Source organism: Wyeomyia smithii, chromosome 1, assembly GCF_029784165.1.
Source record: "Wyeomyia smithii strain HCP4-BCI-WySm-NY-G18 chromosome 1, ASM2978416v1, whole genome shotgun sequence".
NCBI classification, from domain to species: domain Eukaryota; kingdom Metazoa; phylum Arthropoda; class Insecta; order Diptera; family Culicidae; genus Wyeomyia; species Wyeomyia smithii.
Window position 1 is genome coordinate 196,670,339 of NC_073694.1, and position 21,131 is coordinate 196,691,469.

A 21,131-nucleotide genomic window follows, 5' to 3' on the forward strand; every position below is an offset into this window, starting at 1 on the left:
GAATTTTGTTTTGAAGTTGGTTTTAATTGAGAAATTTAATTTTGTTTACCTTGCCTTGCCTTAACAATTGCTAAACGGACTGGGCATTGATAAAAATTTGACATATGGTTGCCGTTACAATTCGCACAGCGAAAATTTTTACTCTCTTTCACAGGACATGTGTCCTTTTTGTGAGAAGAGTCTCCACAATTAAGACATTTTTGGTCCATGTTACAGAATTTGGAACCATGGCCATAACGTTGGCAAGTACGGCATTGGGTGATATGCTTTTCACCTCCGCCATACTTCCTATAAATTTCCCACTTTACACGCACATTATACAAAGCATGTGCTTTTTCAAAAAAATTTAAGTTGTTAACCTCATTGCGGTTAAAATGAATTAAATAATTAATAAGGGAAATTCCAGTTCTCTGACTGTTTTCGCCTCGTGATTTTTGTTTCATAGGAATTACTTGGGTAGGGGCTATTCCAAGTAATTCTGTTAAAGTAAGTTTGATCTCATCAACGGTTTGATCGTTGGTGAGACCTTTCAAGACAACCTTGAACGGCTTGGCGTTCTTGGTGTCATATGTAAAAAATTTGTACATCTTGTCAGTTAAATACTGAACAAGACGATCACGACCCTTTACTGAGTCGGCTAATAAGCGGCATTCACCTCTACGGCCAATTTGATAGGTAACTTTAACGTCAGAAACAAACGTTGAAAGTTCCTTTTTGAATACATTAAATTCAGAAGAAATAGTTACCACAATAGGTGGAACTTTCTCCTTTTTTAAAGATTTTATATTTTGTATAGTTTCATTATTGGTAACTTCCATTTCACCAGCTTCTTGCTCAGGCAAAATATCAAAAGGATTGTCACTACAGACACTCGAAGTGTCAGAAAGAGATGCCTCTCTTTTCCTCCCCGCAGCGATGCGAGGTTTCTTTTTCCGTCCAGCCATTTCAGGTGATACGAAAAAAGTTAAAACAAATGTTAAATTCAAAAGTAAGTAGTCTTGAGAAAGACTGATGGGAAATAACTTTCAGGTAGTCTTTAAAAGACACACTGACAAAACACAAACTTTGAAGCTATAGGCAGTCAAAGACCAGTCCACAAGCAACCGAAAAAACGTCTGATCTGTAGGACAGTTCAAGACGCACTGATATTTGGAAAACTTATTTTTTCTGTGTACCTAATGCCTTGTTCAGACTACGCCGCATATTACCTGATATCGCCAGATGATATCGGATATCACTTCGGGTTTTCACACAAAGCGAGATGATGTGGTTTGACATTTGCTTTGGTAATTAAAATGAGAAGAAAGCAAAAACAGGTCAAAGCAAAAACAAAACAACAACTCGCACCAACGCGAACTCTCATATGCAATTGTCAAAATGTGCGAGAAATGTTTGGTCACTTAATTTGAAGAAAATAGGAACCCTAAAAGCCAAATATTTGATGCATATCGGTAACGCATCGATTGATGTTTAATTAGAACTTGTGTATCTGGCAAGGAATGACTAAGATAAAAGCGCTCCAAATCTGAATAGATTTTCACTCAGTCTTGCCTCAAAATTGTGTGTGTCTACCTCACCTAGATTTCCATGAAGGTTCATGAACATTGAGCGATAAAGTTCAAATGATGCTGTTAAACGCGTACGCCGAGCAAACATGTGAAAAAGCCCATAAAAACATAAAACATCCCTCGTACTAACCAGCGAGACGTAACTGACCGCGTCTATTGGCTGACAAAGAGACACCGTAAAAGGATTTTTGTTATCTAAGGGGAACAACAAACGTACCATCCGTATTGTTTGTCGAACATATATCATTTTGTTTTGAGTTTGTCGGACTATGACGTGCTGCGGGTTGGATTTTTGCAGGTCATAATTAGCTGGTTGCAAATCATACAGGTCGTCAGATTACGTTTTATACAGTTTTATGCATAAGTTGATGGCACGATATTCCTCTGCACGCATATGTTTCAGACAAGAAACCCGCATTCACCACATCTCGTTTTAGCCAGTTTCAAACTAGCTGTTTCAAAATAGCAGAAACTTGTTCCTTCGCTAGATGTGGCCCACGGAAGAAAGAAAGTGCGAATCTTCGACCCACACAAACCACAGAGGAGCAACTGCCAGTGACCCTGAACGCTAGTTAGTGCCGTTCTAAGATGCTCAATGCTGGTAATGGTTTGAATGTAATTTGTTTTGATCCATCGCTCGGTTAGACTGTTTCCAACTTTTACTACCTTTGGTCATCCCATGAGTTAATTATTCATGCAAAATGAATCACTCTACTGAAGTTTAGGACTCAGCGGGGCTCGAAACCGGTTGGCAAAGTTCAGCAATGACCTGGTTGTGACGAAAAAAATATGATTTGCATGACTGATAGAAAACAGCTGCGCAAATTATCCATCAACAATAGCTGCCGATCATTGACGATCAGAAGAAGAGATATTCAACGGTTTGTGGATAGAGAAGCCCTGACCGTTACGGTTGAATTCTTCTATCCGTAGTCAGCCAGTGATGAGGGCGAATGTGCAGTAACAAATCTGCCCGCTACCGGCACGTGCAATAGCTGAAAATCTAGAATGAAAAAGAGTCACTTCCTCCTGTGTGCCATCGATAGCGTTCTTTTTTGGTCAACGAAAAAAGCTATAATTCATAAACAGTCGTAAGTTTTATCTGTGTAAAGTCTAGGAAAAAGACGGACTGTTTTAAGATTGTGTTCAAGCTATCAAAAAATCATCACAAAATGTCACAATGCAAATGAAACAAGATGACATTCGACCGACAGCAGGTAGTGAGTCGGTTTCGTGACAATTGTGCGATATCACTCGTCTCCGTCGGTATTATCACATACCAGTATGCACATAACTGCTATCATGCACGCCATTGGTTAGGTATTTAGCGAATTTGTAGAGCCACTCATTGTGTCTTTGTCAGTTGTTATTCAATTCGAGACGACACTGCTTGGTTGGAGGTATGCAATCAAACGTCGGATTGTTCTATCGAAAACTTCTGGTTGCTCTATCATTGCTGGACTCAACGGAAATATATATTTAAGTTATAATCAAATCGTAAAATATGTCGCATTATAAACCAGAAATGCTAATTAACGATAACAGCAGTGATTGTTGGACGATTTCGGCATAATTAAAACGTCATGATTCGAGCTTTGAGATACACCGATTCGGATACAATTCCATAACTTCATAATGATATGTAAATATTTCTTTACAAGAACTAATTTTCATAGTCAACATCTTACTTAACTTTTACCAATTTCAAATGCTTTTCGAAGCTGCCGCAAGCGAGATTTTCTAGATAACCGCCTAAACTATTCTAAGTTGGAGATGATGAAATCAGCAAGCATGAGCTATAAAAAAGTCCGTCACATTATCTCTGAGCTTTTGGGACTCCGAAATATTGTCTCTTGCTGCTGCCCACAATCAATCATTTGTGCTTTGTATAAATAGTTTCTCATAGCTTTTCACCACAAAACTTTGTTTCTCAATATAAAAACTTAACTTAAGACCAGCGTGTCGTGAAAGTATCATTTCGGTCTATCGAGCCTCTTTTTTTCAAACGATTCGAAAAGGTACGGAGGCGGTGAAGTAGAAGAATCTCAAACCGTTTCGTTGGTCAGCACCAGCACAGTGAATTTTCCAATTACCGGCTAGAACTCCTCCTCCTGACCGACCTGAGCGTTGTGCTGCCCGAGGATGATCCTAATATCATGTGTTGGGTAGCGGTCGTATTCGATCTACAACTGCGCGTAAAATCCATCCTTATCACCATCGGTGCTTCCGAAGGCAGGGCTGTGCACATTGATGATGCTGATATTGTAAAACCGGCCTTTTATCCTCAACGGGCTAACTCAAGAAGTGAGCGGCCACAACACAATCACCCGATTTGGCTCTTCAATTCATTAGTAAGTACTCGAGTGCTTCCAATGAAATTGAGAGATCGGCAATTCCATGTTACGAGTTTCTAATCGTAAGTACGTTTTCGTTCGTTGCTAGGTCATTTTTCCCCGGTGTAGGCTCGCAAGGCCCGCAATCAACCCCACACCCCACAGTCTTGCAGGAGGACCAACGGGGTACCGCTGTTCCAAGTCCCGAAAACCACCTGGATCTTTGGCTTTGGTGTTATCACGGTCGAGAGAAATTTCACTGTGGATTTGTCGAAACTGTGAATTTAGCGAAATTATAGAAATTGGATTTTTTGGGTCGGATTTGATTGAAATTTAAAATATTTTGAGTAAAATAATGCACTTTCATATTTCAAAGAAATATAAGTTAATAGAGAAGGTAATAATATTTATCTTCATAGCATTTTACACGCAATGTCAATAATATTCCTACTGCGACTGCCCATTCTTTAGCATAGTTAGGAAAGTCTTATTCTTGTTTATGTGAAATTGCGGAACCGCTAGATCTTATAATGTTCAAATCGGCGTCCTATGAGTACCAAACTTTAGGCCTATTTGGGTTATTAATAGATCTTTTTTCTTAACTGTTCGAATAATAAAGGGTGTCAACGATGAAATTACCACACACAAAATTGATTCGCAAAATTCGAGTTTTCATCCGATTGCCATCAAATTTTCAGGGATTGAAAAATAACTATTAAACTTCATTTAACCATTTTACTCGTATTTTATTTACAGTCTATACGCAAATGCCCGCACCTTGGCCTTAACCCCGGCCATAAGATTGTGCACAACCTGTGAATCAACCCTTTTTTTGCATGTAAACCCATACTTTCTTCAGTTCCTCGACTGTCTTCACTACCTTAGGTTGTTTAAGAAGGTGGTGCTTCATAGTCGCCCAGTACTTTTCGATGGGGCGGAGCTCCGGAGTGTTGGGAGGTTTGAACATTTTCGGCACGAAATTGACCTTATTGTCCGCATACCACTTCAGCACGTCCTTGGAGTAGTGGCATGAGGCCAAATCCGGCCTGAAGATTGTTGAGACGTTGTGGGTCTTCAGGAGAGGAAGCAGCCGCTTCTGGAGGCACTCTTTCATGTACACCTGTCCGTTCATCGTGTCCTGGGTCACGAAAGGTGCACTCCGCTTCCCGCACGTGCAGATGGCTTGCCAAACCAGGAATTTCTTCGCAAATTTGGACATCTTCTGAGTGCGGACATGCTCCGGAACGCTGAACTTATCCTTGGCCGTGAAAAACAGGTTGCCGGAGATCTGTTTGAAGTCGGCCTTCACATATGTTTCATCGTCCATGATGCAGCATTCAACTTTCATCAGCATGTTGAGGTACAACTTGCTGGCACGGGTTTTAGCGGACTTGTTCTGCTTCTCGTCGCGATTAGCGGCCTTTTGTACCTTGAACGTTCGAAGCCCAGCCTTAGTTTTGGTCTTCTGGACAAAACTTCGGCTTAGGTGCAGCTTCTTAGCCACATCCCGTACGGAGGCGTTCAGGTTTCGGTTGAAGGCCCCAACTACGCGGTTGTGATTTTTGGTGTAGTACGGAATACTTTTTCCTTCACTTCTGGGCTTCCGATCGGTGGTCAATCGTTCCTCGAACCGCCTAATCACTCGCGACACCGTAAAATTCATGATTCCCAATGTTTTAGCGATGGAACGATGCGAGAGATCCTTGTTCTCGTGATGAATGCGCAAGATATTATCACGCACGAGCTGTTCTTTCGACTCCATTTCTGTGAGTTTTGATCACAGGACTTTAAAACTTGCAGGATGTAAATAATGCACTATGAGCTAAATCCACCCAAATTTTCATTAAATTCTACCCAACGGTTAACAAGTTAGAGCAATTTCATGGTGAGGCAATTTCATCGTGGACACCCTTTAACCATTTTTGTAGCTTTCGGAAGCACTTTTCGGCGATTCTGTTCTCAATTTAGGAACATTTTCTATTTTGGCCTTCTGGCCTTGGTAAGCACTTTTCGGCGATTCTGAGCTCAATTTGGGATCATTTTATATTTTGACCTTTTCTGGCCTCAGGAAGCACTTTTCGACAATTCTAAGCTCAATTCGGGATCATTTTCTATTTTGGTATTTTCTGGCCTTAGGAAGCACATTACGGCAATTCTGAGCTCAATTTGGGATCATTTTCTATTTTGGTCTTTTCTGGCCCTAAGGCTTCCTAAGAAGCACTTTTTGGCGATTCTGAGCTTAATTCGGGATCATTTTCTATTGTGGTATTTTTTTGCCTTAGGAAGCACTTATCGGCGATTCTGAGCTCATTTCGGGATCATTTTCTATTATGGCCTTTTCTGGGTATTTTTTGGCCTTAGGAAGCACTTTTCGGCAATTCTGAGCTCAATTCAGGATGATTTTCTATATCGACCTTTTCTGGCCACTTTTCGGCGTTTCTGAGCTCAATTTGGGATCATTCTCTATTTTGGCCTTTTCTGGCCTTAGAAAGCACTTTTCGGCGATTCTGAGCTCAATTTGGGATCATTTCCTATTTTGGCCTTTTCTGGCCTTAGAAAGCATTTTTCGGCGATTCTGAGCTCAATTTGGGATCATTTCCTATTTTGGCATTTTCTGGCCTTAGGAAGCACTTATCGGCGATTCTGAGCTCAATTCAGAATGATTTTCTATATCGACATTTCTGGCCACTTTTCGGCGTTTCTAAGCTCAATTTGGGATCATTTTCTATTTTGGCATTTTCGAGCCTTAGGAAGCAATTTTCGGCGATTCTGAGCTCAATTCGGTATTATTTTTTATTTTGGCCATTTCTGGCCTTAGGAAGCACTTTTCGGCGATTCTGAGCTCAATTTGGGATCATTTTCTATCGTGGCATTTTCGAGCCTTAGGAAGCACTTTTCGGCAATTCTGAGCTCAATTCAGGATGATTTTCTATATCGACCTTTTCTGGCCACTTTTCGGCGTTTCTGAGCTCAATTTGGGATCATTTTTTATTTTGGCATTTTCGAGCCTTAGGAAGCAATTTTCGGCGATTCTGAGCTCAATTCGGTATTATTTTTTATTTTGGCCATTTCTGGCCTTAGGAAGCACTTTTCGGCGATTCTGAGCTCAATTTGGGATCATTTTCTATCGTGGCATTTTCGAGCCTTAGGAAGCAATTTTCGGCGATTTTGATCTCAATTTGGGATCATTTCCTATTTTGGCCTTTTCTGGCCTTAGGAAGCACTTTTCGGCAATTCTGAGCTCAATTCAGGATGATTTTCTATATCGACCTTTTCTGGCCACTTTTCGGCGTTTCTGAGCTCAATTTGGGATCATTTTTTATTTTGGCATTTTCGAGCCTTAGGAAGCAATTTTCGGCGATTCTGAGCTCAATTCGGGATTATTTTCTATTTTGGCCATTTCTGGCCTTAGGAAGCACTTTTCGGCGATTCTGAGCTCAATTTGGGATCATTTTCTATTGTGGCATTTTGGAGCCTTAGGAAGCAATTTTCGGCGATTTTGAGCTCAATTCAGGATGATTTTCTTTATCGACCTTTTCTGGCCACTTTTCGGCGTTTCTGAGCTCAATTTGGGATCATTTTTTATTTTGGCAATTTAGAGCCTTAGGAAGCAATTTTCGGCGATTCTGAGCTCAATTCGGGATTATTTTCTATTTTGGCCATTTCTGGCCTTAGGAAGCACTTTTCGGCGATTCTGAGCTCAATTTGGGATCATTTTCTATCGTGGCATTTTCGAGCCTTAGGAAGCAACTTTCGGCGATTTTGAGCTCAATTTGGGATCATTTCCTATTTTGGCCTTTTCTGGCCTTAGGAAGCACTTTTCGGCAATTCTGAGCTCAATTCAGGATGATTTTCTATATCGACCTTTTCTGGCCACTTTTCGGCGTTTCTAAGCTCAATTTGGGATCATTTTTTATTTTGGCATTTTCGAGCCTTAGGAAGCAATTTTCGGCGATTCTGAGCTCAATTCGGGATTATTTTTTATTTTGGCCATTTCTGGCCTTAGGAAGCACTTTTCGGCGATTCTGAGCTCAATTTGGGATCATTTTCTATCGTGGCATTTTCGAGCCTTAGGAAGCAACTTTCGGCGATTTTGAGCTCAATTTGGGATCATTTCCTATTTTGGCCTTTTCTGGCCTTAGGAAGCACTTTTCGGCAATTCTGAGCTCAATTCAGGATGATTTTCTATATCGACCTTTTCTGGCCACTTTTCGGCGTTTCTGAGCTCAATTTGGGATCATTTTTTATTTTGGCAATTTCGAGCCTTAGGAAGCAATTTTCGGCGATTCTGAGCTCAATTCGGGATTATTTTCTATTTTGGCCATTTCTGGCCTTAGGAAGCACTTTTCGGCGATTCTGAGCTCAATTTGGGATCATTTTCTATCGTGGCATTTTCGAGCCTTAGGAAGCAATTTTCGGCGATTTTGAGCTCAATTTGGGATCATTTCCTATTTTGGCCTTTTCTGGCCTTAGGAAGCACTTTTTGGCAATTCTGAGCTCAGTTCAGGATGATTTTCTATATCGACCTTTTCTGGCCACTTTTCGGCGTTTCTGAGCTCAATTTGGGATCATTTTTTATTTTGGCATATTCGAGCCTTAGGAAGCAATTTTCGGCGATTCTGAGCTCAATTCGGGATTATTTTTTATTTTGGCCATTTCTGGCCTTAGGAAGCACTTTTCAGCGATTTTGAGCTCAATTTGGGATCATTTCTTAATTTGGCCTTTTCTGGCCTTAGGAAGCACTTTTCGGCGATTCTGAGCTCAATTTGGGATCATTTTCTATTTTGGCATTTTCGAGCCTTAGGAAGCAAGTTTCGGCGATTGTGAGCTCAATTTGGGATCATATCCTATTTTGGCCTTAGGAAGCACTTTTCGGCGATTCTGTATTCAATTTGGGATCATTTTCTATTTTGGCTTTTTCTGGCCTTAGAAAGCACTTTTCGGCGATTCTGAGCTCAATTTGGGATCATTTTCTATTTTGGTCTTTTCTGGCCTTAGGAAGCACTTTTCGGCGATTCTGAGCTCAATTCATTTTCTATTTTGGCCTTCAATTCATATTTCTATTTTGGCCTTTTCTGGCCTTAGAAAGCACTTTTCGGCGATTTTGAGCTCAATTTGGGATCATTTCCTATTTTGGCCTTTTCTGGCCTTAGAAAGCACTTTTCGGCGATTCTGAGCTCAATTTGGGATCGTTTTCTATTCTGGGCTTTTCTGGCCTTAGGAAGCACTTTTCGGCGATTCTGAGCTTAATTCGGGATTATTTTCTATTTTTACCTTTTCTGGCACTTTTCGGCGATTCTGGGCTCAATTTGGGATCTTTTTCTATTTTGGCCTTTTCTGGCCTGAAGATTGTTGAGACGTTGTGGGTCTTCAGGAGAGGAAGCAGCCGCTTCTGGAGGCACTCTTTCATGTACACCTGTCCGTTCATCGTGTCCTGGGTCACGAAAGGTGCACTCCGCTTCCCGCACGTGCAGATGGCTTGCCAAACCAGGAATTTCTTCGCAAATTTGGACATCTTCTGAGTGCGGACATGCTCCGGAACGCTGAACTTATCCTTGGCCGTGAAAAACAGGTTGCCGGAGATCTGTTTGAAGTCGGCCTTCACATATGTTTCATCGTCCATGATGCAGCATTCAACTTTCATCAGCATGTTGAGGTACAACTTGCTGGCACGGGTTTTAGCGGACTTGTTCTGCTTCTCGTCGCGATTAGCGGCCTTTTGTACCTTGAACGTTCGAAGCCCAGCCTTAGTTTTGGTCTTCTGGACAAAACTTCGGCTTAGGTGCAGCTTCTTAGCCACATCCCGTACGGAGGCGTTCAGGTTTCGGTTGAAGGCCCCAACTACGCGGTTGTGATTTTTGGTGTAGTACGGAATACTTTTTCCTTCACTTCTGGGCTTCCGATCGGTGGTCAATCGTTCCTCGAACCGCCTAATCACTCGCGACACCGTAAAATTCATGATTCCCAATGTTTTAGCGATGGAACGATGCGAGAGATCCTTGTTCTCGTGATGAATGCGCAAGATATTATCACGCACGAGCTGTTCTTTCGACTCCATTTCTGTGAGTTTTGATCACAGGACTTTAAAACTTGCAGGATGTAAATAATGCACTATGAGCTAAATCCACCCAAATTTTCATTAAATTCTACCCAACGGTTAACAAGTTAGAGCAATTTCATGGTGAGGCAATTTCATCGTGGACACCCTTTAACCATTTTTGTAGCTTTCGGAAGCACTTTTCGGCGATTCTGTTCTCAATTTAGGAACATTTTCTATTTTGGCCTTCTGGCCTTGGTAAGCACTTTTCGGCGATTCTGAGCTCAATTTGGGATCATTTTATATTTTGACCTTTTCTGGCCTCAGGAAGCACTTTTCGACAATTCTAAGCTCAATTCGGGATCATTTTCTATTTTGGTATTTTCTGGCCTTAGGAAGCACATTACGGCAATTCTGAGCTCAATTTGGGATCATTTTCTATTTTGGTCTTTTCTGGCCCTAAGGCTTCCTAAGAAGCACTTTTTGGCGATTCTGAGCTTAATTCGGGATCATTTTCTATTGTGGTATTTTTTTGCCTTAGGAAGCACTTATCGGCGATTCTGAGCTCATTTCGGGATCATTTTCTATTATGGCCTTTTCTGGGTATTTTTTGGCCTTAGGAAGCACTTTTCGGCAATTCTGAGCTCAATTCAGGATGATTTTCTATATCGACCTTTTCTGGCCACTTTTCGGCGTTTCTGAGCTCAATTTGGGATCATTCTCTATTTTGGCCTTTTCTGGCCTTAGAAAGCACTTTTCGGCGATTCTGAGCTCAATTTGGGATCATTTCCTATTTTGGCCTTTTCTGGCCTTAGAAAGCATTTTTCGGCGATTCTGAGCTCAATTTGGGAACATTTCCTATTTTGGCATTTTCTGGCCTTAGGAAGCACTTATCGGCGATTCTGAGCTCAATTCAGGATGATTTTCTATATCGACATTTCTGGCCACTTTTCGGCGTTTCTAAGCTCAATTTGGGATCATTTTCTATTTTGGCATTTTCGAGCCTTAGGAAGCAATTTTCGGCGATTCTGAGCTCAATTCGGTATTATTTTTTATTTTGGCCATTTCTGGCCTTAGGAAGCACTTTTCGGCGATTCTGAGCTCAATTTGGGATCATTTTCTATCGTGGCATTTTCGAGCCTTAGGAAGCAATTTTCGGCGATTTTGAGCTCAATTTGGGATCATTTCCTATTTTGGCCTTTTCTGGCCTTAGGAAGCACTTTTCGGCAATTCTGAGCTCAATTCAGGATGATTTTCTATATCGACCTTTTCTGGCCACTTTTCGGCGTTTCTGAGCTCAATTTGGGATCATTTTTTATTTTGGCATTTTCGAGCCTTAGGAAGCAATTTTCGGCGATTCTGAGCTCAATTCGGTATTATTTTTTATTTTGGCCATTTCTGGCCTTAGGAAGCACTTTTCGGCGATTCTGAGCTCAATTTGGGATCATTTTCTATCGTGGCATTTTCGAGCCTTAGGAAGCAATTTTCGGCGATTTTGAGCTCAATTTGGGATCATTTCCTATTTTGGCCTTTTCTGGCCTTAGGAAGCACTTTTCGGCAATTCTGAGCTCAATTCAGGATGATTTTCTATATCGACCTTTTCTGGCCACTTTTCGGCGTTTCTGAGCTCAATTTGGGATCATTTTTTATTTTGGCATTTTCGAGCCTTAGGAAGCAATTTTCGGCGATTCTGAGCTCAATTCGGGATTATTTTCTATTTTGGCCATTTCTGGCCTTAGGAAGCACTTTTCGGCGATTCTGAGCTCAATTTGGGATCATTTTCTATTGTGGCATTTTCGAGCCTTAGGAAGCAATTTTCGGCGATTTTGAGCTCAATTCAGGATGATTTTCTTTATCGACCTTTTCTGGCCACTTTTCGGCGTTTCTGAGCTCAATTTGGGATCATTTTTTATTTTGGCAATTTAGAGCCTTAGGAAGCAATTTTCGGCGATTCTGAGCTCAATTCGGGATTATTTTCTATTTTGGCCATTTCTGGCCACTTTTCGGCGTTTCTGAGCTCAATTTGGGATCATTCTCTATTTTGGCCTTTTCTGGCCTTAGAAAGCACTTTTCGGCGATTCTGAGCTCAATTTGGGATCATTTCCTATTTTGGCCTTTTCTGGCCTTAGAAAGCATTTTTCGGCGATTCTGAGCTCAATTTGGGAACATTTCCTATTTTGGCATTTTCTGGCCTTAGGAAGCACTTATCGGCGATTCTGAGCTCAATTCAGGATGATTTTCTATATCGACATTTCTGGCCACTTTTCGGCGTTTCTAAGCTCAATTTGGGATCATTTTCTATTTTGGCATTTTCGAGCCTTAGGAAGCAATTTTCGGCGATTCTGAGCTCAATTCGGTATTATTTTTTATTTTGGCCATTTCTGGCCTTAGGAAGCACTTTTCGGCGATTCTGAGCTCAATTTGGGATCATTTTCTATCGTGGCATTTTCGAGCCTTAGGAAGCAATTTTCGGCGATTTTGAGCTCAATTTGGGATCATTTCCTATTTTGGCCTTTTCTGGCCTTAGGAAGCACTTTTCGGCAATTCTGAGCTCAATTCAGGATGATTTTCTATATCGACCTTTTCTGGCCACTTTTCGGCGTTTCTGAGCTCAATTTGGGATCATTTTTTATTTTGGCATTTTCGAGCCTTAGGAAGCAATTTTCGGCGATTCTGAGCTCAATTCGGTATTATTTTTTATTTTGGCCATTTCTGGCCTTAGGAAGCACTTTTCGGCGATTCTGAGCTCAATTTGGGATCATTTTCTATCGTGGCATTTTCGAGCCTTAGGAAGCAATTTTCGGCGATTTTGAGCTCAATTTGGGATCATTTCCTATTTTGGCCTTTTCTGGCCTTAGGAAGCACTTTTCGGCAATTCTGAGCTCAATTCAGGATGATTTTCTATATCGACCTTTTCTGGCCACTTTTCGGCGTTTCTGAGCTCAATTTGGGATCATTTTTTATTTTGGCATTTTCAAGCCTTAGGAAGCAATTTTCGGCGATTCTGAGCTCAATTCGGGATTATTTTCTATTTTGGCCATTTCTGGCCTTAGGAAGCACTTTTCGGCGATTCTGAGCTCAATTTGGGATCATTTTCTATTGTGGCATTTTCGAGCCTTAGGAAGCAATTTTCGGCGATTTTGAGCTCAATTCAGGATGATTTTCTTTATCGACCTTTTCTGGCCACTTTTCGGCGTTTCTGAGCTCAATTTGGGATCATTTTTTATTTTGGCAATTTAGAGCCTTAGGAAGCAATTTTCGGCGATTCTGAGCTCAATTCGGGATTATTTTCTATTTTGGCCATTTCTGGCCACTTTTCGGCGTTTCTGAGCTCAATTTGGGATCATTCTCTATTTTGGCCTTTTCTGGCCTTAGAAAGCACTTTTCGGCGATTCTGAGCTCAATTTGGGATCATTTCCTATTTTGGCCTTTTCTGGCCTTAGAAAGCATTTTTCGGCGATTCTGAGCTCAATTTGGGATCATTTCCTATTTTGGCATTTTCTGGCCTTAGGAAGCACTTATCGGCGATTCTGAGCTCAATTCAGGATGATTTTCTATATCGACATTTCTGGCCACTTTTCGGCGTTTCTAAGCTCAATTTGGGATCATTTTCTATTTTGGCATTTTCGAGCCTTAGGAAGCAATTTTCGGCGATTCTGAGCTCAATTCGGTATTATTTTTTATTTTGGCCATTTCTGGCCTTAGGAAGCACTTTTCGGCGATTCTGAGCTCAATTTGGGATCATTTTCTATCGTGGCATTTTCGAGCCTTAGGAAGCAACTTTCGGCGATTTTGAGCTCAATTTGGGATCATTTCCTATTTTGGCCTTTTCTGGCCTTAGGAAGCACTTTTCGGCAATTCTGAGCTCAATTCAGGATGATTTTCTATATCGACCTTTTCTGGCCACTTTTCGGCGTTTCTAAGCTCAATTTGGGATCATTTTTTATTTTGGCATTTTCGAGCCTTAGGAAGCAATTTTCGGCGATTCTGAGCTCAATTCGGGATTATTTTTTATTTTGGCCATTTCTGGCCTTAGGAAGCACTTTTCGGCGATTCTGAGCTCAATTTGGGATCATTTTCTATCGTGGCATTTTCGAGCCTTAGGAAGCAACTTTCGGCGATTTTGAGCTCAATTTGGGATCATTTCCTATTTTGGCCTTTTCTGGCCTTAGGAAGCACTTTTCGGCAATTCTGAGCTCAATTCAGGATTATTTTCTATATCGACCTTTTCTGGCCACTTTTCTGCGTTTCTGAGCTCAATTTGGGATCATTTTTTATTTTGGCAATTTCGAGCCTTAGGAAGCAATTTTCGGCGATTCTGAGCTCAATTCGGGATTATTTTCTATTTTGGCCATTTCTGGCCTTAGGAAGCACTTTTCGGCGATTCTGAGCTCAATTTGGGATCATTTTCTATCGTGGCATTTTCGAGCCTTAGGAAGCAATTTTCGGCGATTTTGAGCTCAATTTGGGATCATTTCCTATTTTGGCCTTTTCTGGCCTTAGGAAGCACTTTTTGGCAATTCTGAGCTCAGTTCAGGATGATTTTCTATATCGACCTTTTCTGGCCACTTTTCGGCGTTTCTGAGCTCAATTTGGGATCATTTTTTATTTTGGCATATTCGAGCCTTAGGAAGCAATTTTCGGCGATTCTGAGCTCAATTCGGGATTATTTTTTATTTTGGCCATTTCTGGCCTTAGGAAGCACTTTTCAGCGATTTTGAGCTCAATTTGGGATCATTTCTTAATTTGGCCTTTTCTGGCCTTAGGAAGCACTTTTCGGCGATTCTGAGCTCAATTTGGGATCATTTTCTATTTTGGCATTTTCGAGCCTTAGGAAGCAATTTTCGGCGATTGTGAGCTCAATTTGGGATCATATCCTATTTTGGCCTTAGGAAGCACTTTTCGGCGATTCTGTATTCAATTTGGGATCATTTTCTATTTTGGCTTTTTCTGGCCTTAGGAAGCACTTTTCGGCGATTCTGAGCTCAATTTGGGATCATTTTCTATTTTGGTCTTTTCTGGCCTTAGGAAGCACTTTTCGGCGATTCTGAGCTCAATTCATTTTCTATTTTGGCCTTCAATTCATATTTCTATTTTGGCCTTTTCTGGCCTTAGAAAGCACTTTTCGGCGATTTTGAGCTCAATTTGGGATCATTTCCTATTTTGGCCTTTTCTGGCCTTAGAAAGCACTTTTCGGCGATTCTGAGCTCAATTTGGGATCGTTTTCTATTCTGGGCTTTTCTGGCCTTAGGAAGCACTTTTCGGCGATTCTGAGCTTAATTCGGGATTATTTTCTATTTTTACCTTTTCTGGCACTTTTCGGCGATTCTGGGCTCAATTTGGGATCTTTTTCTATTTTGGCCTTTTCTGGCCTTAGGAAGCACTTTTCGGCGATTCTGAGCTCAATTCGGGATTATATTCTATTATGACCTTTCCTGGCACTTTTCGGCGATTCTGAGCTCAATTTGGGATTTTTTTCTATTTTGGCCCTTTCTGGCCATAGGAAGCACTTTTCGGCGATTCTGAGTTTAATATGGTATTATTCTCTATTTTGGTCTTTACTGGCACTTTTCGGCGATTCTGCCTTATTTTTCGGTGGAAATTGAAGTTCCGTAGCGCTTGAGATGTATCAAAAAAGAATTATTATTATTTTATATTTCGCCGCCATCTTGGATTTGATCAGATAAACTTGTTTTTGAGTGAGTTTGCAACCACAAAGTAAAGAGAAAACTTGCGTTAAATACGTTAAATACGTTTCTAAAATAAGGTGAGCAAAAAGTTTGAAGAGTTCAGATTACTTTCCGAAATCGTGTGGACGGTTTTAGTAAGAATTGCTCATTTCAGCTCCTTGTTTGCACAAAATTTTGTTCTGAATGTTAGAAATGATGGAGCGCCCGCGCTTATTTAAGAGTGACTTGTTTCGACTCTATACATAGAGATTTTTTTTTAAATATTTAATTTTTTGTATATAGCTAAGTAAATTTGAGTAAAAAGTAAAAAAAAAATTAAAACATGACGCACATGATAATAATAAATAATTTGATTTCTCGGTATTTATTATTAGAACCAGAAAAAAATTGCTTTTAATTTAATTTTAAAAGATAAACGCTTCATCATATATAACAACTTCGTAGAAGTAAGTTTTTCCCTAGAATATTGCTGTAGAGCTCTTTTTAGTCTCAAATTTCCCCCTAAATTCGGTTCAAGAACCATTGTGCATTGGTTCATCTGTGCAAGGTTTCACCCAGATCAAAAAATGGCCGATTAAAAATAAAGAAATTAGTGTGTGTACCTTAGGCCTTAAGCGTAATGTGGAATTATTTTCTCTTCTGGCCTTTAGAATCATTTTCGAGGCTTAATTTGGATTCGATTTCTAATTTTACCTCTCGTGGTTTCTAGAAGCATTTGTCCGCAATTCTGAGATAAAAATAAGGGATCATTTACTATTTCGGTGAATCTGCGGAGTCAACAAATAATGGTCCAGACTTTCAACGACATCATTGAACATTTTCTAACTTTGAAAACAACAATAATCAAATGCAGATTATTAGCTGGTAATTAGTGATCCAAATCTGTTGCAAATATTCAACCCCAACGGTCTGGAACACTCTTCATTTCATCAACTCGGGCACGTGCCTCATAACCAGATGTAGATACACATATTTGCACATGTTCATTTGGCCTGTTGCTAATTACAGTTGGTATTTAACTTCTCTCATCCGATGCAGTGGCAGAATGACGCAAGAGCTGGGTGCCGCGTCGGTGCCGGAGAAAATGAAGGAAAAGCACCTGTTGCCACCGCAACAGCAGCAAAGCAAGGGCCCGCGCCCCTCCACCACCAACACGCTGCTGGAAAAGTTTCGCTACTTCAAGAACAACATCACAGTTGAGCCCATCGTCGCGTGCTACATTATGCCCAGCGTGCTGGCCGGGCTGGCCACACAGAATCTCAATCTGGAGAAAGCCTGCCGGGTCAATCTGGACTACGGGGATACGATCTGCGATGCACTGACGCGACGAGAAACGGCCAACTATACACAGTAAGGGGTAGTGAATTTTGAAAATACTGGAATTTTTGGGACAATCATATGTTTTGATTTCAGTGAAGAGGAAATGATCCAACAGATGGTGGCTCGTATGGCCGGTTGGAAAACTGTCCTGCAAAGTGCCCTGCCCTGTTTGCTTATATTGTTCTGGGGTTCCTGGAGCGATCGGCACGGTCGCCGGAAACCGTGCATTCTAATACCGATAATCGGTGAATTTACCACAGCGATCGGTCTGATACTGTGCACCTACTTTGAACGAGTGCCGATGGAAGTGGCGGCCGTAACGGAGGCCCTTTTTCCGGCGCTTACCGGAGGTTGGTTCACAATGTTCATGGGTGTGTTCAGCTACATTGCGGATGTCACCACGACCGAGGAACGGACACTTCGCATCGGTATTGTGAACCTGTGCTTTTCGTTGGGTGTTCCTATCGGAATGGCGTTCAGTGGAATTCTTTTGAAGTGAGTAACTAACCAGTTAGTGTAATTCTATTTAGTATTCATGCCGCATTATTGACAATGTATATTAACGATTTGTTTTTGTCATTTGATAGACAAATCGGGTTTTACGGCGTATTCTCGATTTCGGCCATCCTCTATCTGGTGGCCTTCTTCTACGGTGTGTTCTTCCTCAAAGAGGTCGACATTGTCGACGAGAAAGAACGGCTGAAGGCGAAGGAGAAGAACATGGTGGCGGATTTCTTCGACAAGGAGCACGTGCTGCAAACCTTCCGGGTGGCATTCAAAAAAGGCGAGCGCCAACGCCGGCTGCGGGTAATAATGCTGATGATCGTGGTCATGGTTGTCATCGGACCGCTGCATGGTGAGTAATTTCTGCGCGACAGAGGTAAATTATAATTAGCAGTGCCAGCGGTTTGTTTCAATCTACGACAATCAGTGCGGAATGCCTGCGCTCATTAGCGAGCCGGGATTAGGTCTAAGCAACGAAATAGGTTGTCGTTTGTCGCTGCCAATGACTTTTGAAACAAAGACACTCGGCTTTCCTCATAAGCGGAAGTGCAACCAATTGAAACAATAATGTTCAATATGAGAACACTAATCGCTCTCCCCGTTATTCAGTTTGTGCTGCTTTTCGCAGTCTGTCTTCTTAATCCACTAAAGAATCGCATTATATTTTCATGTTTCACAGGTGAGATGTCTGTGATCTATCTCTTCACACGTTATCGCTTCAACTGGAGCGAGGTGGAGTTTAGCTTCTTCTCCACGTACGGCATGTTGACCGGGTTGGTGGGGACGATCTTTTCGGTGGGTGTGTTTTCCCATCTGCTGAAAATCGACGACGCTCTGATCGGGATGATGTCCTGCATGTCGAAGATCCTATCGAGTTTCGTGTACGCTTTTGCCGTCACCACATGGCAGTTGTATCTCGGTAAGTGTCAACCTCAGCTTGGTCTGTTGAAATTATTATTTTTACTAATCTCTGTATAATTCACTTCTGTAGGGCCAATCGTGGAAATGTTGAACGGCACCTCGTTCATCTCGATGCGGTCGATCGCATCGAAGTTGGTTGCTAGCGATGAACTCGGAAAGGTGAATTCACTTTTCGGTGTAGCGGAAGCACTGATGCCACTCGTTTACGCCCCAATGTATACTACCGTGTATGCCGCTACGATAAATGTACTGCCGGGGGCATTTTTCTTGCTGGGCGGCGCATTGACGGCACCGGCAGTGGTGATTTTCTTGTAAGTCAAATAACCTCTAGACGAGGAAGAATTCTCGACTACTTTGTGATAGTGAGAGTTATATTCCTTGTACTTCACAAGCACAAATCATCTCTCACTCGTTTTGTTGACGTTTAGACATACGACCTTATCACAAAGTAGTCGAGAATTCTCTTTTCTATGAGTCCTTTTCAGGTGGATGTACGGCGTGCATAAACGGGAAGATAAGATACTGGCAGAAGAGTCTCGACTGAGTGACAAGTACAAACAGCTTGGCGAGGGCGTGGAAAATGGAACCGCGTCAGGTCCGAGTGTAATGAATGGAACGGTAGAAGGTGCAAAGGCCGAGCCTGACACGGTCGTTCTCACTGGACGGCTTGGATCCATCCGGAGGCCATCCTCGGCGAGGAGATCGTCGGCCGTAAGTGTGAACGAGGATGGGGTTGTGAATGCCGTTTATGCACCGGACGAAAACGAGAAAGTTATTCACGAAACGTTAGAAATAGTTAGGGATCTACCTGTGCTACACGTGGAACATTGCAAACTGTGACGATCGGAATCGGATATTTAGCGAGTAACCTACTGAAGTCATTCGATGTTACATTTCTCTAGAAAATAAATATAGAAAACCTCTCATATACGCGAATTTTTTATTGCTTCAACAAATCACTGCCTTAGTACAATTATGGATCACTCAGGAATGTGTGTGAAATAGAATGAAAACAATTTTTAGGATATCCCATTGTTTAAAGTAACACAGTGCAACAATTTTTTTTGCCTTGGCTTCTATGTATGATTTTTTTATGTGTTTTGACGCAAAAAAAATTCCCCCGAGTTTGAACACATTTCACCTTAAGGAGCAACAGTAACGCCATTTTTAATTTTTGAAAAAAAACGAAAATTTTTAATGTTCATTCGTTTTATTTGTTTACCTATTACACGACATCTATATCACCAGAGAAGCGCAAAAATTGAAGGCTACTAGAACAAGTACCGATATTATATAAAGTACATATTACATAATTGTATGAAAACAAGCCAACTTGATAAAATGAAAATACATCTCGAATTCTAATACCGTAATGCGCAAATCTGTTGCTATGATAATTGCTAACCAGCGCATACGCAAATGTGTAGTTATGCGCAATGCAACTAGATCAACAATCGTTTTCATCAGTCGCAGTTTTCACTGATTACAATTTAATGATAAAAAATAATATTAAAAAATAATATTGAGTTGTTTCTTTCGCTTGAATATCAAAATTGTTTTCGCATAGTTTCACCGTTATCTGGACATAAAATCTAACAAAACAAGAAGACATTGTTAGATATACAATAACAATAGTGGAATGATATTGGTTACACTGCAAGCGTAACCAGATTGACTCCTGCTTCTCGTCACTCCTGCTTCTCGACTCCTGCTTCTCGTCACAGTTTACCAACGTTTCCGGTGTACTGCAAGGCAGCAATTTGGGACCGACCTCTTCTGTTCATATTATTCTTTAACGACATCGTCTTGCTGCTTGGAGTCGACTGCAAATTAGTGTATGCTAATGACCTAAAATTATATGACTGCTTACGTTTACAAGCGCTGTTAGAAACATTTGTTGACTGGTGTCGACGAAATCGGCTTGTCCTTAGTGTTCCCAAATGTCAAGTCATGACGTTTCACCGAAAAAGTAGTCCAATACTTTTTAACTACCAAATCGATGGGCATTCCCTCAAAAGAGTGAACCAAGTCAACGACCTTGGTATCCTACTTGAATCTAAGCTCACTTTTAATCTACATCGCTCTGCTGTAATTTCAAAAGCTATACGTTAGCTAGGATTTACTAAAAAAATTGCTCAAGATTTCAGAGATCCCCACTGCTTGAAAACACTTTATTGCTCGTTGGTAAGGCCTCTGATCGAGAATGACTTTCTAATTTGGTGCTCTCATCAGCTAGTGCGGAGTTTACGTATCGAACGTGTGCGATTTGCATTGAGAGACCTTGGCGGGATCCTGTAAATCCTTCACCGTATCCTGATCGTTGTCGTCTACTGGACCTTGACACACTGGAACGACGAAGAAAAATTTAACAGGCTGTATCTATTGCTAAGTTGATGAACAACGAAACTGACTCCCTGAAAACGCTATCCATGGTAAATTTTCGGGCTTCACAGTGAACCCTTCGCTCTACCGGATTATTACAATGTTACGTTGTAGTGATAAGTTTATATGCGATTTTATCTCATACAAATCGTTAGTCCTTCGGGATATCAAATTCAGTCAGTTGTATTTAAATAATTATACTGTGTAAAATTTTAATAACGCGTGTAAAATCCGTTATAAACGAGGGTAATCTTGAACGCGTTGAACGAATCCGTTGGTTTGTGTAAATGAACTAAATCACCTATTGAATCCAGAAGTTGGCAATGTTCCATGCATCCAAAGCCTTAAATTCCAAAAGATGCAAATATGCATATGT

General features: G+C 41.1%; 1 protein-coding gene across 1 annotated transcript in view; it reads left to right on the forward strand.

The window, feature by feature from the left end:
• LOC129719305 (solute carrier family 46 member 3-like) overlaps positions 1-19,301 on the forward strand; it is a 38,956-nt gene extending 19,655 nt beyond the window's left edge. The window contains exons 2-7 of the mRNA XM_055670744.1: positions 16,667-16,978; positions 17,042-17,443; positions 17,536-17,804; positions 18,132-18,371; positions 18,444-18,684; positions 18,859-19,301. Of these exons, the coding sequence (XP_055526719.1) occupies positions 16,674-16,978; positions 17,042-17,443; positions 17,536-17,804; positions 18,132-18,371; positions 18,444-18,684; positions 18,859-19,213 (1,812 nt within the window). The 5' untranslated portion in view covers positions 16,667-16,673 and the 3' untranslated portion in view covers positions 19,214-19,301. The remainder of the gene's footprint in view (positions 1-16,666; positions 16,979-17,041; positions 17,444-17,535; positions 17,805-18,131; positions 18,372-18,443; positions 18,685-18,858) is intronic.
• Positions 19,302-21,131: the final 1,830 nt, after the last annotated feature.